This window comes from Bufo bufo, chromosome 6 (assembly GCF_905171765.1).
Source record: "Bufo bufo chromosome 6, aBufBuf1.1, whole genome shotgun sequence".
Lineage (NCBI taxonomy): Eukaryota > Metazoa > Chordata > Amphibia > Anura > Bufonidae > Bufo > Bufo bufo.
In genome coordinates, this window is record NC_053394.1 from 132960217 (window position 1) to 132975102 (window position 14886).

Sequence of the window (14886 nt, forward strand, 5' to 3'; positions counted from 1 at the left end):
ATATGTTATTTAATTTAGTAAAAGATATTTTATTTTGAAAAACACTGTGCATTTCAGTTCTTGAGTTAAGCATAACTACATTTCAGCATTATCAGTAATTTCGGTGTGCTTTTGCCTTGAAAATCCAAGCAAATAGACCTCTAGCACAATTCCCTTAAAATATCGCATCGCATATCGTTATCGCAATTTTTAGGGCCCTAATCGCAATCGCACAAAATTCCCATATCATGCAGCCCTAGTAGACACAGGAGCAGCCCATACCCTAATACAAGAAAAATATGTGCCTGAGGAGCTTATCTCCCTAGATTACATTTATTGTCAAGGGGTTGAGGGAACGTGTGTTAGACTCCCACTAACAAAGCCTGTTAAACTTAACATTCATGATGCTGCATCTATTGTCACGCGTGTGTTGGTAAGCTCAGATAGTCCATATAATTTGCTGGGGACTGACGTGCTTAGTGCTATAAAAGCATCTGTGCCTGAAGAGACTCTGTGTGCACTTATGTCCTTAATGACATTTAGTGCCTCCTCTACCTCTAAATTTACACCCCCAGATTGGCTGTCTGGAGCCCCATCACATTTGTGGGCGACTTCCAAGACAGACGTAGACAGACGTGGGCAGACTACCAGTAACTCCGGTGGTTGTGCAGCTGAAACCTGACATTAAGCCGCCATGTGTACGTCAGTACCCACTAAATTCTTCACAAGAAGATGCTATTGCAAATGATCTAAAAGATCTGTTGGGGGAAAGGGTTAATAATCCCTATAAAAAGCCCCTTTAATACACCCCTATTTCCTGTGAAGAAGAGACAGACTGTGAAGGGTCAGCCTCCAGTCTATCGTATGGTGCATGATTTGAGGGCAGTGAATGCTGTAACTGTCAAACACACCACAAGTGCCCAATCCATACACGCTGTTAAACCAAGTGCCTATGGATGCCACATCTTTTACTGTCATTGATCTTGCAAATGCTTTCTTCTCTGTCCCTTTAGACGAAGAATGCTGGCTCTCTTTTGCTTTCACTTTCCGGCACAAGCAATATGCATGGGTCGTTTTACCACAAGGGGCTGCCAATTCCCCTGATATTTTTTCTACTGCTCTACATTCTGTGTTGCAGTCCTGGCAGCCGGCCTATCCGGACACTGTTCTTTTATAATATATTGATGATCTGTTGCTTTGTTGCCACAGTCCTGAAAAGTGTAAAGAGGAAACTTTATCTTTGAAATATTTCCTTGCTGAAAATGGTTGTAAGGCCTCCAAAGAGAAGCTGCAACTTCGTAAATCTACTGTGATTTTCCAACGTCACTGTATTTCTCCAGGTACTAAACACCTTACATCTGAGAGGGTTACTGCTATACAGCAGCACCCCCTGCCAAGTACTCCAAGGGCTCTGCGTGCCTTTATTGGACTTGTCAGTTACTGTCGCCCCTGGATTAAGGATTGCTCTCAGATGATGCAGCCACTATATGACTGCCTCAAAGGAACGACTTTTGAACTCACACCAGAAGCTGTGAGTGCATTTCATGCATTAAAACTCACTCTCACCACAACACCAGCATTGGGCATCCCCAATTACAAACAAACTTTCACATTGTATTGTCATGAGCAAGGGCGATTTGCCTCAGGTGTACTGACGCAGAAACACGGGGACCGTATGCGGCCCATTGCATACTATTCTACCAGTTTGGATAGTATTGCTAGAGCACTACCCACGTGTTTCAGAGCCGTCGCTGCAGCCTCTGAATTAGTGCTGAAAACAGAAGACCTGGTACTACAACACCCTCTCACATTACAAGTACCACATTCAGTTGCTGAACTACTACACACCACCAAGCTGAAACATTTGTCTCAAGCCAGAATCACAAAATATGAGATGACACTATTCAGTCCACACATTACCTTACAGCGATGTACTGTTCTAAATCCAGCTACTTTGTTGCCAGTGGATTTAGAAGAGAGGGAAGTGGGAGTAGTAGTAGTGTCTGATCCAGTTGCAAATCATAACTGTCATGAATTGATAATTGCAGAAACAAAAGGGTTACCAAATGTTACTGAAACACCATTAACTAACCCTGATGCTGAGTATTTTGTAGATGGCTCCAGATGGTGGAATGATGAACAAGGACACTTTGTCACCGGGTATGCGGTAATCCAAGATGACAAGGTAATCATACAAAAAACACTGCCATTCTGGGCTTCTGCGCAGGAGGCGGAATTGAAGGCACTCGCTGATGCATGTACATTGGGTAAGGGACTGAGAATAAATTGGTAGACTGATTCCAGGTATGCTTTCGGTGTAGCACATGACTTTGGTGTTATCTGGAAAACTAGGGGATTTCTGACTTCATCGGGCAAACCAATAAACAATTCAGAAGCCGTACAGAGTCTCATAGAAGCCCTAGAGCTGCCCACAGAGGTAGCCATTATTAAAGTACCAGCCCATGTGAAGCAAGATGATCCGCTAGCTGTGGGAAATGCTCAGGCAGCCAAACAAGCAGCCGGTCTGCCGCTCCTGACATTGTTTTTTCCAACTATGCCAGATTTGTTGCTCTTGCAGGAATTACAGGCTCAGATAACGCCTCAAGACAAAAAGGTATGGATGGAGGCGGGGGCCACAAAGATAGGAGAGCTCTGGCAGGTAAATGGCAGAACATGTTTGCCTCAGAGTTTGAATCCATTGATGGCCAATTTAGCACATGGCCCTACTCATTTGCTATGAGCGCACTAGTGTTAGAACATTGGCTTGCACCTGGAATTCAGACCCTCTTTGAAAAGTTTGTTCAGGGTTGTCTTACATGTGCCAGACATAACCCTGGGAGGTTTGTAAAGACCCCAAAGAAACACAGTCCCAAACCTTTGTACCCGTTTCAAAGAGTGCAGGTGGATTACATACAGCTACCCAAGGTGGGCACATATGAGTATGTCCTTGTAGCCATTGATGTATTCTCAGGCTGGCCAGTAACTACGGCTACGGCCAAAAACACTGCTAAGAAAATATTGTCAGAAGTAGTCTGCAGATATGGGATTCCAGAAGTGATGGAGTCAGACAGAGGTACCCACTTCACTGGGGAGATAATGGGACACATACTGAAGACCCTAGGGATCACACAAGCTCTGCACACTCTCAACAGTATGGAGACACTATAGTAGTGTTCCCAGATGGAATCACTCAGGTGGTACTGTTACTGCGTTTATCACTTTCTGTTCTGTATTAAGTAGCTCTAGGACCTAAGTGGAAGTTCAGATGGAGGCGCATCTTTGGCAGGAAGGAAGTGTCTGTCCCAGGTTTGCCATCACAGAAGTGTCCATAGCATTGACTAGAGGAGGACGGAGGTGGACTTTCAAGGCGATTCCAGGCCTACTCCACGTAGCTACACTTCTAGGTCGCACCATATTGGTCAAGGGATATGCCATGATTGACAGCACTGTCTAACCAAGGGACAGCAACGCCCAAGATGATGTTCATCTTCCTGATTCTACAACAGAGGACCACAGCTACGCAGAAACTTTTAGGCTTACTGCTGATGCTCTTAGCAGTATAGCTGACCTACCAGCTCCTAGAGATTCCAACACAGGAGCAGAAAAAGGTGTATCCAGAACTATGGACAATGATGCATGGGACAACAATAATGCACCTACATCCACTTAGATAGTGTGTGCTTGTGTTCCTTGCATGGTTTTAATAAAATGTATGTATGCTTAATCAAATGACAACTACTAGACAGACTGGAATCGATGCTTGCATCGCGTGGTCTATGCAGCTTATCTGTATACTCTGAAGTACGGGCTGTCTAAGGGGTCATTTGTTTGCTCAGGCAGGTTAGTAGTTAGCAAGACACACACACATGATACAATGAAGCCATCAGAACAAAACGTCTACCATGTGAAGAGATTCTTCAAGGCACCCACAGAAAAATTGAAAAAGAGGAGGGAAATGTTAAGGAAATTATCCAGCTTTTCTGAAAGTGGATATAAAATCTTCATTAGGTTTTAATTTCTCTGTGTGCGTGATAGAATATGGTGACAATTGGAAAAACAAAATGATAATGACATAAGCAAAAACTATAGAAGTTAGCCATGTGTGTTAAGATAAGCATATGTACGTACTAATAACCAAATATGCATTTCTTGCAAAAAAAAAAACGAACTCAGCAGTTAACACGCTATTGGGAAGGGGAAAACGTATAAAACACTAACTAATCAATAGATGGATTCAGTTCTAACTAGGGCTGCACGATAAATCGAAAAAATAATCGAATCGCGATAATCGGCAAATGCGATATGGCGATCTGGCCGACCCGAAAATGCTGCGATTATATATGAAGGGGCCCCGCGCACATAACTGGCTTTGTGTGTAAAACAATCTCTCTCCTATTGATAACAGGTCCAGCCTCTGTACTCACTGTCACGATGAATGCACTGCAGCGAACGGCAGCGAGCGGCCCGGCCGGCGCGTGACTGACGTCACTTAGTAACGCTCCTGCTTCCTGGAGTGGGAGGAGCGTTACTAAGTGACGTCAGTCACGCGCCGCTCGCTGTAGTGCATTCATAGTGACACTGACCGTGAGTACAGAGGCTGGACCTGTTATCAATAGAGAGAGATTGTTTCACACACTAGTAAAATACTTTACACACAAAGGCAGTTATGTGCACAGTTTAGGACACATGAGGGGACACATCCCCCATAACAGCGTCCTCCACAGATGCACCCCATAACAGCGTCCTCCACAGATGCACCCCATAACAGCGTCCTCCACAGATGCACCCCATAACAGCGTCCTCCACAGATGCACCCCATAACAGCGTCCTCCACAGATGCACCCCATAACAGCGTCCTCCACAGATGCACCCCATAACAGCGTCCTCCACGGATGCACCCCATAACAGCGTCCTCCACGGATGCACCCCATAACAGCGTCCTCCACAGATGCACCCCATAACAGCGTCCTCCACAGATGCACCCCATAACAGCGTCCTCCACAGATCCACCCCATAACAGCGTCATCCACAGATCCCCCACAACACAGCGTCATCCACAGATCCCCCATAACACAGCGCCATCCACAGATCCCCTCCATAACAGTGCCATCCACAGAACCCCTCCATAACAGTGCCATCCACAGATCCCCCACAACAGTGCCATCCACAGATCCCCCATAACAGTGCATCATCCACAGATCCCCCATAACCGTGCCATCCACAGATCCCCTATAACTATGTCATACCCAGCCGCGTTAGCGGCTCATATGGGAAAATCCAAGCAAATAGACCTCTAGCACAATTCCCTTAAAATATCGCATCGCATATCGTTATCGCAATTTTTAGGGCCCTAATCGCAATCGCACAAAATTCCCATATCGTGCAGCCCTAGTTCTAACCAATCAAAAGTATTATTTGTGTACCAATCAAAAGCCATTATTGAAATATCTGTAAACCAATCAGGTTTTACTTTAAGAGGTTACAGCCTTTTTGAATTGTATATAAATAAAAGGCCCAGGACCAGTGATGGCCAGCAAACACATGAAGGCTGCCATCTTAACTCACATAAGCCATTACCCGTGCCTGTGCCGCGAGCCAGTCTGAAACAAATGCGGTCATCGGGAGCAGGCAGTTCTGAGAACAGCCGCCGGGGGCCTTCATCGGGCTGTTCTCGGAACTGCCTGCTCCTGGTGACAGCATTTGTTTCAGACCAGCTCGCGGCACAGGCACGGGTAATGGCTTACCTGTGCATCGCCGGACTTGTGAGTTAAGATGGCAGCCCGCATGTGTTCGCTGGCGAACACTGCGAACTGGCCATCACTGCCCATGACACTCCCACTTTGGGTTCCTGGCAGTTTTGACACTGACTTCTGTAATTTTCAACCGTTGACGCCATTCACCTGAACACGTGGCAACGATCATCATGTGACTGACCCTTGGTCTGCCACAACAGGGATAAATATTTTTTATCGTACAGGCGTTTCTGGACACGGCGATGCTTATAATGTTTATTGAAGTGTTTATTTTTATTTGGGGGGAAAAGGAAGGGGGGGGGGGGTCAATTTAATTCTGATATTTTTTTTATATTTGAAAACGTTTTTTTATTTTTAAAAAGTTCCACTAGGTAGGGAACTTGAACATACGATCATTAGATTGCTCCTCAGACATTAGCACTGGAGTTTATGAAAACTAACTTCACTATGTTCCTATGGAGCCCTGTCACAGGTCTTCACAGGAACATAGCTGAGGCAGCCTTGTATCCTTCAGGGGGACGGAAGCTACTGCAGGGAATGAATGGCTCAGATGCTGTGGTCACATTTGACCATGGCATCTAAATGGTTGAATGTCTGGCATTTTCGCTGATCGCAGACATTAGCCCAAGGTGTCTGCTGTTTAAAACAGCATTCACCTTGTGGCTTTGGTGGCTGCTGCGTTTGTAAGAGGGCCATACTCAAAATACCTGCTGTAAATTTACAGTGGATGGTTGGGAAAGTATTAAAGGGGTATTCTGGGATACAGTGCTCTAAAAAAATAATTTACACCTACCCAGTTTCTTCTATAATTTTTTATGCATATCTTTTTTCTGTGCATTTCTGTGCATGATTACTGCAAGTCCTATTGAATCTAAACATCACTTAAAGGGGTTTTCCGGGACCCAGCAATGCAGCTTAAAAAGTAATTATTTTTTTAAATGTATTTATTTTTGCTACTGTGAAGGAACAGTGACAGGGAACATTTTTATAATATCCTTTATTTAGGGAAAACTGTCACTGTCCCTACACATTAGCCCAAAAAAATTAAATAAAAGAAACGGCAGTTACTCTTTAATCATATCTTTGCCTAAAAAAGAATTGTCTGTAAACTCTTGAATCCACCTCATATGCACATGTACGTAGGGAGACAAATTGTGCTGTGGACGGAGCCAGAACTGAGTTCCAGAAGCAACCAATCCGTGGTACTTCAAGATGGTAGTATACTGTAAAATTTCATTTGCGGGCAAAATATGAATAATTAAGGTGGGTTGCTGGATCCCTCTAAATAGAACCTGTCTGGAAGTATGAAGCAGGCTAGAAGGTCTCAAAAAGCAGCACCATGCCACATTCTAAAGTCATTAAAATACAGATGCAAAACAAAGTCATTGAAAACTACCAGCATGGAAAGGGTTACAAAGCCACTGGGGCTCCAGTGAACCACAGTTAAGCCGGTCACTCCTTTCAAGGAGTGCACGACCAACCAAAATTTCACCAAGAACGCAATGACAAACTCAGCCAGGAGGTCAAAAAAGGGCCCAGGTGAACATCTAAACTGCTGTCCTCACTTGCTTCAGTTAAGGTCAATGTACAGGATTCCACAATAAGAAAGACAATGGGGAAGATTTAGCATACCACCAAAATAGGGCTGTGGCTGTGGCACTCGCTTGCACAAACATTTAGCAACTTTTTGCAGTCTTACACCACTCACTCCAGTTTTGAAATATGGGTGGAAAACTGGGTGTGGTTAGCTACATTAATGAATTTCACTCCAGATTTATCATTGAGACTTTTTTCTTTTTTTTTTTAAGTCACAAAAAAAGTCGCAATCTTACTCCAGTAGCAGGGTGGAGTAAGAAAACTGAAGGAGCTTTTCTAGACAAAAGTGTTAGGTTTAAGGATAAGACAAAGTTATCAAGCAGCATGTAAATGTCACGATCAGTGTGGGGGGAAAACTCCACACTAAACACAGGAGGGAAGGGGAACAGTAACTGGGCCTGGAAACTAGGGAAGGAACAGGTCAACTCCTAAACAACCCTAATCCGGGCCCTAACTACCTATCTATGTAAATAGACCTTGAAAGTAGGAATATTCATATGCTGGATACCTAGGCCCTTATATCCCTACAAGGCCCTGGAATGAGGTTAGGACCAGAGACAACCCATTCTCCCCAGATGGATGAATGGAAGTCTCTGTCTCAGGCCCAGATACAACAACAGGGAATATAACAAACACAAAACAATAAGAAAAGACTAGACTTGTCTGAAAGTAGAAAACTGGCAACTCCAGAAGCACCACAGAGTACAACCGACCAGCTAGTTAGAAGGCAGGAAGAAAAACTATAAACTGCACCTCCAAGAGTGAGAAGCAGCTACTTATGGGAAAAGTAAATTACCAACAAGCAAGGTGTGTGGCATTCACCAAAACACAGACACAATAAGATCCACAGTGAACTTGTCAATTTAACCCATGAGTTGCTATTCTCTCCGATCTCCTGGTACCTGCCACGGGAACATCCGTGACATTTGATAAATGTGGCATAACGTACTCCAAATCGAGCAAAACAGACTTCAAATATTGCCTTTATGATAAATTCCCCCCAATGACTAAAAGTGGCTTGACCAAAAACAACAGAAAAGATAGTCTTGCATTTGCCAAAAAATGTAGATGACCGCCAAGGCTTTTTGGATAATAAGCTATAGACAACTCAAAAGGGGAAGTTTTTGGAAAACATGTTCCTGGCATAAAGCCAACACTGCACTTCAAAGGAACATCATACCAACAGTCTAACATATTGGTGGCTGTGTGATGGCCTTGGGCTTCTTTGCTTATGCTCTTGGGCTTCATTGCTTCATGGAACCATAAATTCTGCTCTTAGAAAATCCTGATGAAGTTCCGCCGGTCAGTTTTGTGACCTAAAGCTCAAAGTTGTGTAATGCAGCAGGACAATGATCCAAAGCACACATGCATGTCCACCTCTGAATTGCTCAAAAGAAATAAAATTAGGCCTTTGGAGTGGCAGGGTCAAAATCTTGACTTCCATTGGTCAACTGTGGAAAGATCTTAAATGGGCAATTTAAGGCAGAAGAGTTGGCCAAAACTCCTCCAGAACAAAGAAAAAAATGTTAACATAAACATTAGGTTGCAATTCTTATGGCCAAAGTTGACAAAAGTAGGTTTAGGGCAAACACTTTTTTACATGGGTGATAAGTTTGAAATAAATCTTTACTTTTAACAAATGGAAAGATCATATAAAATCTGTACTTTGTGTTTACTTGTGTAGTCTTTATCTTATTGCTGGGTCCCCCACTGCTCACAAGAACAGAGGACCTGCGCCCCCAGCTTGAAAGGAAGGAGGTTATGCAAGCACAGAACAGCACCATTCAAAGTATATGGTACTGCCAGAGACAGCAGAGCTCTGTACTCTGCCAGGCTCACAGAAATAAATGAAGAAGTGAACATTCTCGACATTCACTCCATTCAAATGGGGGACACTTCTCCCATTCCTGTGATCAATGGGAGTCCCAGGGATGAATGAGGAGATCTCTGGATTCAGGTTTGGTACAGGGCTGGTTCTGGCTTTGTTAGAAAGAGACTAATATACTATCTAAAGTCTGATTTTCATTTTTTACATTAGTCATGGCATAACCCCTTTAAGAAAGCACTATACCTACACTCATTGTTTTATAAATGGTTATATGCTGCAGGTATCCCACCCTGTCTATGACCAACTTAGGCTAATTTCACATCGTTCTGAACGGACCGGTTGTATTATCTCTAAAATGACCAATGGGCGCTGGATCGGTTTTCTTTTGTGTCCGAGAAAACGGATCCGGCACCACTGACTTACATTGTGTTTCATGCCGTATCCGTCTTGATCAGTATCCCATGACGCACACAAAAACGTTGCTTGCATTCTGGTGCATTCCGTTCAGTTTTGTCCCTACTGACAATGAATTGGGGACAAAACTGAAGAGTTTTCCCCCGGTTTGAGATCCTATGATGGATCTCAGTGCCGGAAAGGAAAACGCTGAGGTGAAAGTAGCCTTAAAGGGATTGTCAAGTTTATTTTCATGCAATCTTTTATGAAATTCTGAGTTATCCTATGCTTAGGATCCTCATCTCTTGAACAAAGTGGCAAGAGCGGTTACAAAGAGCATCTCTTGCTCTGGAGGACTTAATAAAGATTTATTTATTTTTTGATGCAGTGTTATTGACGTGCTGATTTGGATAAAGTATGATTGATTTTACTGTATTGATATCCTATTGTCATATAATGTATGGTTTATCTGAACAATTGGCTGTATGTAAAACCTTTAATAAAAATGATCTGATTCAAAAAAACAATGTATGATCATTTTAGCCCACAGATGATAGACCATTATGGTTTGAAAAGAAGTCGGCAGTGTTTAACCATTTATTAAAAATGTTACAAAAAACCACATGCTTTCAAAGGGTGTCCTAATTTTTTCACAAGACTGTACATAAAAGCTAAGTTTAGGCCAATACCCTATGCAGTGACCTCATACTCCTACCTTTCAGTGATTCAGCGCTTAAGTGCCCTCCTCCATGGTTCAGGTGCTCGGATGAGCTCTCAGAGAAGGTCACTTTGGTGTCAACGGTAGCTTGTGCTGTAGAGACCATACACAAGAAAATAAAGTCAACAAGGCTGAAGGTTTAATATTAATAAAGTAGGTTAAAAAAAAAAAAAAAAAAAAAAAAAAAAAAAAAACGGAGATGACATCCTACCCTTCTCACGTTCAGTCCGTGGTATACTGTGCTCTGGTTTGTATCCACACCCGGTTCCCGTAAACTCTTTGCATGCTGCATCAAACTCTTTTTTGTGGTGGGGTCTAATAAATTGGTAAAAACCTAAAAAAAAAAAAAATTAATAAAAGAGTGGGTAAGGGGGTAACAGAAAGGAAGGAGGACGGCGTACATGGTGCCAGATAAATGGGAATAGTTAAGGAAAGGGGCAGGGCATGCCAGTTCCGCAAAAAAAGACAGAACATTCTCGTCCTTTTTGCATTTTGATACCCGTGGGATGCACACGGCTGGTACCTGTATTTTACAGATCTGCGGTTTGTGGGCCACATATGGTTGTGTGCATGAGGCCTTATTCAGGAATTTTTACAGGAAAAAGAACACGTTTACAAATCTGTCAGTGATATTAGTATATCCAGTAAAGAAATACATGACGTAACCCTGGCAACCAGAAAACCTCAATGTTTACACTGTGGCTGCACTTCCAGAATTGGAAACAGACTAAAGAAAAAATATGGATAAATTCCAGCCACTTCCCCTGTTTTATGACTCCACAACTTTATTTATAAAGCTATTTCTAGGATTTTTAAAGGGAAGTCGCAAATAGGCCGACTCCCTATGAACTTCGCAAAACTGATTACAGGGGATGTCTCACCTCAGTAAATGGCATTTAGCATGTAGATAAACTGAACACAAGGCACTTACTAATGTACTGTCATTGTCCATATTGTCTCCTTTGCTGGCTTGATTCATTTTTCCATCACATTATACACAGCTAGTATCCAGGGGTTATGACCACCCTGTAATCCAGTAGTGGTGGCCATTCTTACACACTATAGGAAAAAACGCCGGCCTCTCTTGTGGCCGGGACCATGGGAGGCCGCACAGGAATGCGGGCGCCTTTTTCTATAGCACGTCCTACCGCTGGAGGATCGTAGGTTAGGACAATTAAAAATAATAAAAGGTACATCCAGAAACTAAAAGGTGATGTACTCAATTGCCTGAAGCTGTCACCAGATATTGCAGTAGCATGACTTATATAAACAGGATCCCTAGGTCTGAAATAAAATCAAGCAATTTCCAGAGTGGTATCTTCTAGTTAAATTTTATTAAAGTGCATACAATCACAGATTAAAGGGGTTTTCCTAGAGTAGATTAAGGATGATGAATGGAGTTCATGAGGAGACATGAAGTACAGAGAGGAGGTGTGGATATGGCTAATTAGCAGCAGCACTTGTATGTAGTGTCCATTACCACAGCCCCACATTACCAAAGTCTGTTCTGTCCGTCCTCTCTGTACTTTATGTCTCCTCATGAACACCATTCCCACAGAGATTCAGCTGAAGATGTTATCAGCTGTATTCAGGATCATCTGACAAGTAGGGCAGAGAGGACGCTGAGCAGCTCTTTACCTCAGTGTTCTTGTGTGATTAGGACAGGTTTTGTGTGTACTAATAGGACGGTGGCCAATTTATTTCTTCTATCAACTGCCCCCTAGACAAAAAGCCATTAGAACTAATGAAAAGTGTTTGGGAATATATTTACAATAAATTAATATATAAGTATTTATTTTCTTAATTCCCGGAAAACCCCTTTAAAGAGGCTGCCCAAGACTGGGAACAAATGGGCAGAGGGCCGGGTATGGTGTTAAAGTTTCCAGGTCCATTGCCAAGCTCCTGTCTCTGCTGGACCAGAAGTGGGACATGCCATCTATTATATGCACGTACAGTAACCATTGCCGGCCTGTCAATAGCCTCAGCACTTGTGCTGACGAGTGCAGCAATGGCAAGCCATTGTGTTGTAACCTGAAGAATAAGGCAGTACACCATCGAAATGTGACATTTTGCACTTTTAATAATCTGAAAGTCTCAGGAAATTGCCTGACTTTAACCCAGATGACCGTGCCAGACTAGGGATCATGTTTTTATCTATCATCATTGTACCTCAGTTGCCAGCTTATCAATATATTTCCACAAGAAATGCTCATCAGGTGTGGTGGGGTGAGCCTTGCTGTTGCACTTGCCTTCTCAGGGTCTTGATTTATGCCCTGTTGTGTATTACCTTTGGCACTGGTCTGTGTTACCATATGACTGACTTGAGTTTAGAGATTGTTTGCACTTTACATGCAGGCTCAACCTCCTTTTCTCTTTGATCTGTATTTTATGTGGCTTAATTCTGCTTTAATATGCATTTTCAATAAAGATGGTAGTTTTATCATGGCAATATTGGTCTAGTACTTTTTGTTTCGTGTTATTGCTTTGTTTGGTACAGTATGGCCAGTTATATCTATTGGGGGCTTTATTTTGGTTCATGAACATTTGAACACAGCCTACAACAGGTATGTCTGGAGAGCTCGGGTGTATTCTTTTAGGTAAATCTGAAAAATAACTGTGCTTCATAGCAAACATGTGAAGTGGCAGCAGAGGACCTCACCTCTCATTAGGGCATGCTTCCCAGGTTCCTGGCAGAAGAAGCTGCACAATTTTGTAATAAGACTCTTCAAGTCATCACTTTTCTTGTACTCTGTCAAAGCCGCCATGAAGAGATTATAGTTTTCTTGACTAAGACATTGCTTGACGGAGAGCATGAACATAGACGCGCTGCTCATCTTCTTGCTCGGGGAAGAACTGTCTTTCAGCTGTAGCATACATGATAAGAAATAATAGAACGTAAATCTGCATGTTGTAGAGCCCTGCAAAAAGACACCAACTGTGGAGTCCTGTGAACTGGGATTTATAGCCAGGTGGCATTTACCGAAAGAGGCGACTTCATTGTAATGACTGATGGGAGTCCCAGTGAAGAAACAGATACACAGGTCTCCTTTATCAAAGCATAAAAAACTGACCTTGTTGCTCACAGCAACCAACCATGGTGCAAGCCTATTTTCTTGAGACATTGAAGATGCCCTCTTTAAGGCCCCATTCATATGACCATAGAGCCCCCGTGCCCATGTTGCAGACCGCAAACCACAGCCACAGGCCGTGTGAACTCCGCATCTCCATGTGGACCCATTGTCTTAAATGGGTCTGCGATCCACAAGATACGTCAAAAGATTGGACCTTTGAGGTGATAAGTGAGGTCCTCTGCTGACATACCTTATCTTTTGCGGAGTGGAGGCACAGACCCCGAAGCCCACAGACACTCACGGAAGACCTTCTGTGGGATTTCGGGTCCGTGGCTCTACTCAACATAGTAAATTATCTATATTTTTCTGTACATTGCGGATTGTGGACCCAACCAAGTCAATGGGTCAACACCACAATGCGGAGTTCGCACATCCGGTGCCAGTGTTTCGCAGACCCACGGTTTGCAGTGCGCAATACGGGGATGGAGGCCCTACTGTCTTGTGAAAGAAGCCGTAGATAGGGCACTTGTCCCCTACCCGCAGAGGATAAGTGTCTGATCAACAGCAGTTCATCTGCTGGGGCTCCCACCGATCATGAGCCCTATGTTTCCCCATTTGAATGGACCAGGCAGTTGTGCGCATTCACTGGCGCTCCATTCAACTCCATGGGACTGCTGGTGAGAGTACAGTACTCGAATCAGCCTGCAGTCCCATAGACTTGATAAAAGAAGCAGCAGTCCAGTTCTATCCTGTGGATAGGGGATGTTTGTCATGGGACAGCCGCTTTAAAAGGGTAAGCCAACAAATCAAGTTCATATAAAAAATAAAATAAAAAGTCCATTATCCACTATTTTAAAGCACACTCCACTAATTCTTTACCAAAAATATGCCCTTTTCATTATTTTTCCCATCTGCTCCACTGATGAGTGTGCCATTGAGGGCAACTGTTGAAATCAAAACCACTTTCTAAAATTCTATATGTCTTTCACTCTCTCCTGCCTATCAACACCACCAGTCAGTCTCTTTCCTCCTCTGATAGACTTTAAATACAGTCCCCAGTAAGGCTCCTTCCTCCTCTGCCAGCTGTAAATCTATTCTACATCAAGTTCCCAATCAGTCTCCTTCCTTCTCTGGCAACTGTAAATATATTCCACACTAAGTTTCCTACCGACAAGTCAATCCTCAGAAGCAGTCTCCCCAGCTTAGTAGTGTATTGCTGTACTACTGCACAGGTTCTGGTCAGTCCCTTACAAACAGCCTACGACGTAGAGATTTGTATAGGCTGCTGTTGAGTGAACAGAGGATCAACTACATTGAGAACAGGTATCAGTAGTATATGGCAGTGGGGGGAAGTGAACATGCAGGATCACCAGCACTCAGTTCAGTAGGTGGACATGCATGTTGACCCACACCTTGAACGCCAGGTGGAGCCATACTATGTATGTATATGCTGTAACCGACCAATGGATCATTTGTAAATGTTTTTCAATTACAAATATTGTTAATTCCGCATTATCTGTACAATAAATAGAATATTTTCTAGTGGAA

The 14886-nt window shown here is 43.2% G+C and overlaps 1 protein-coding gene across 3 annotated transcripts in view; it reads right to left on the reverse strand.

Annotated features, from left to right (window-relative positions):
* RTEL1 (regulator of telomere elongation helicase 1) overlaps window positions 1-14886 on the reverse strand; it is a 197303-nt gene that overhangs the window by 50582 nt on the left and 131835 nt on the right. For 2 of the 3 annotated variants that reach the window (XM_040439095.1, XM_040439097.1), the window contains exons 28-30: window positions 12927-13131; window positions 10479-10601; window positions 10265-10360 (exon numbers count right to left, since the gene is read on the reverse strand). In XM_040439095.1, the coding sequence (XP_040295029.1) occupies window positions 10265-10360; window positions 10479-10601; window positions 12927-13131 (424 nt within the window). The remainder of the gene's footprint in view (window positions 1-10264; window positions 10361-10478; window positions 10602-12926; window positions 13132-14886) is intronic. The other variant, XM_040439096.1, reaches the window with a different exon arrangement.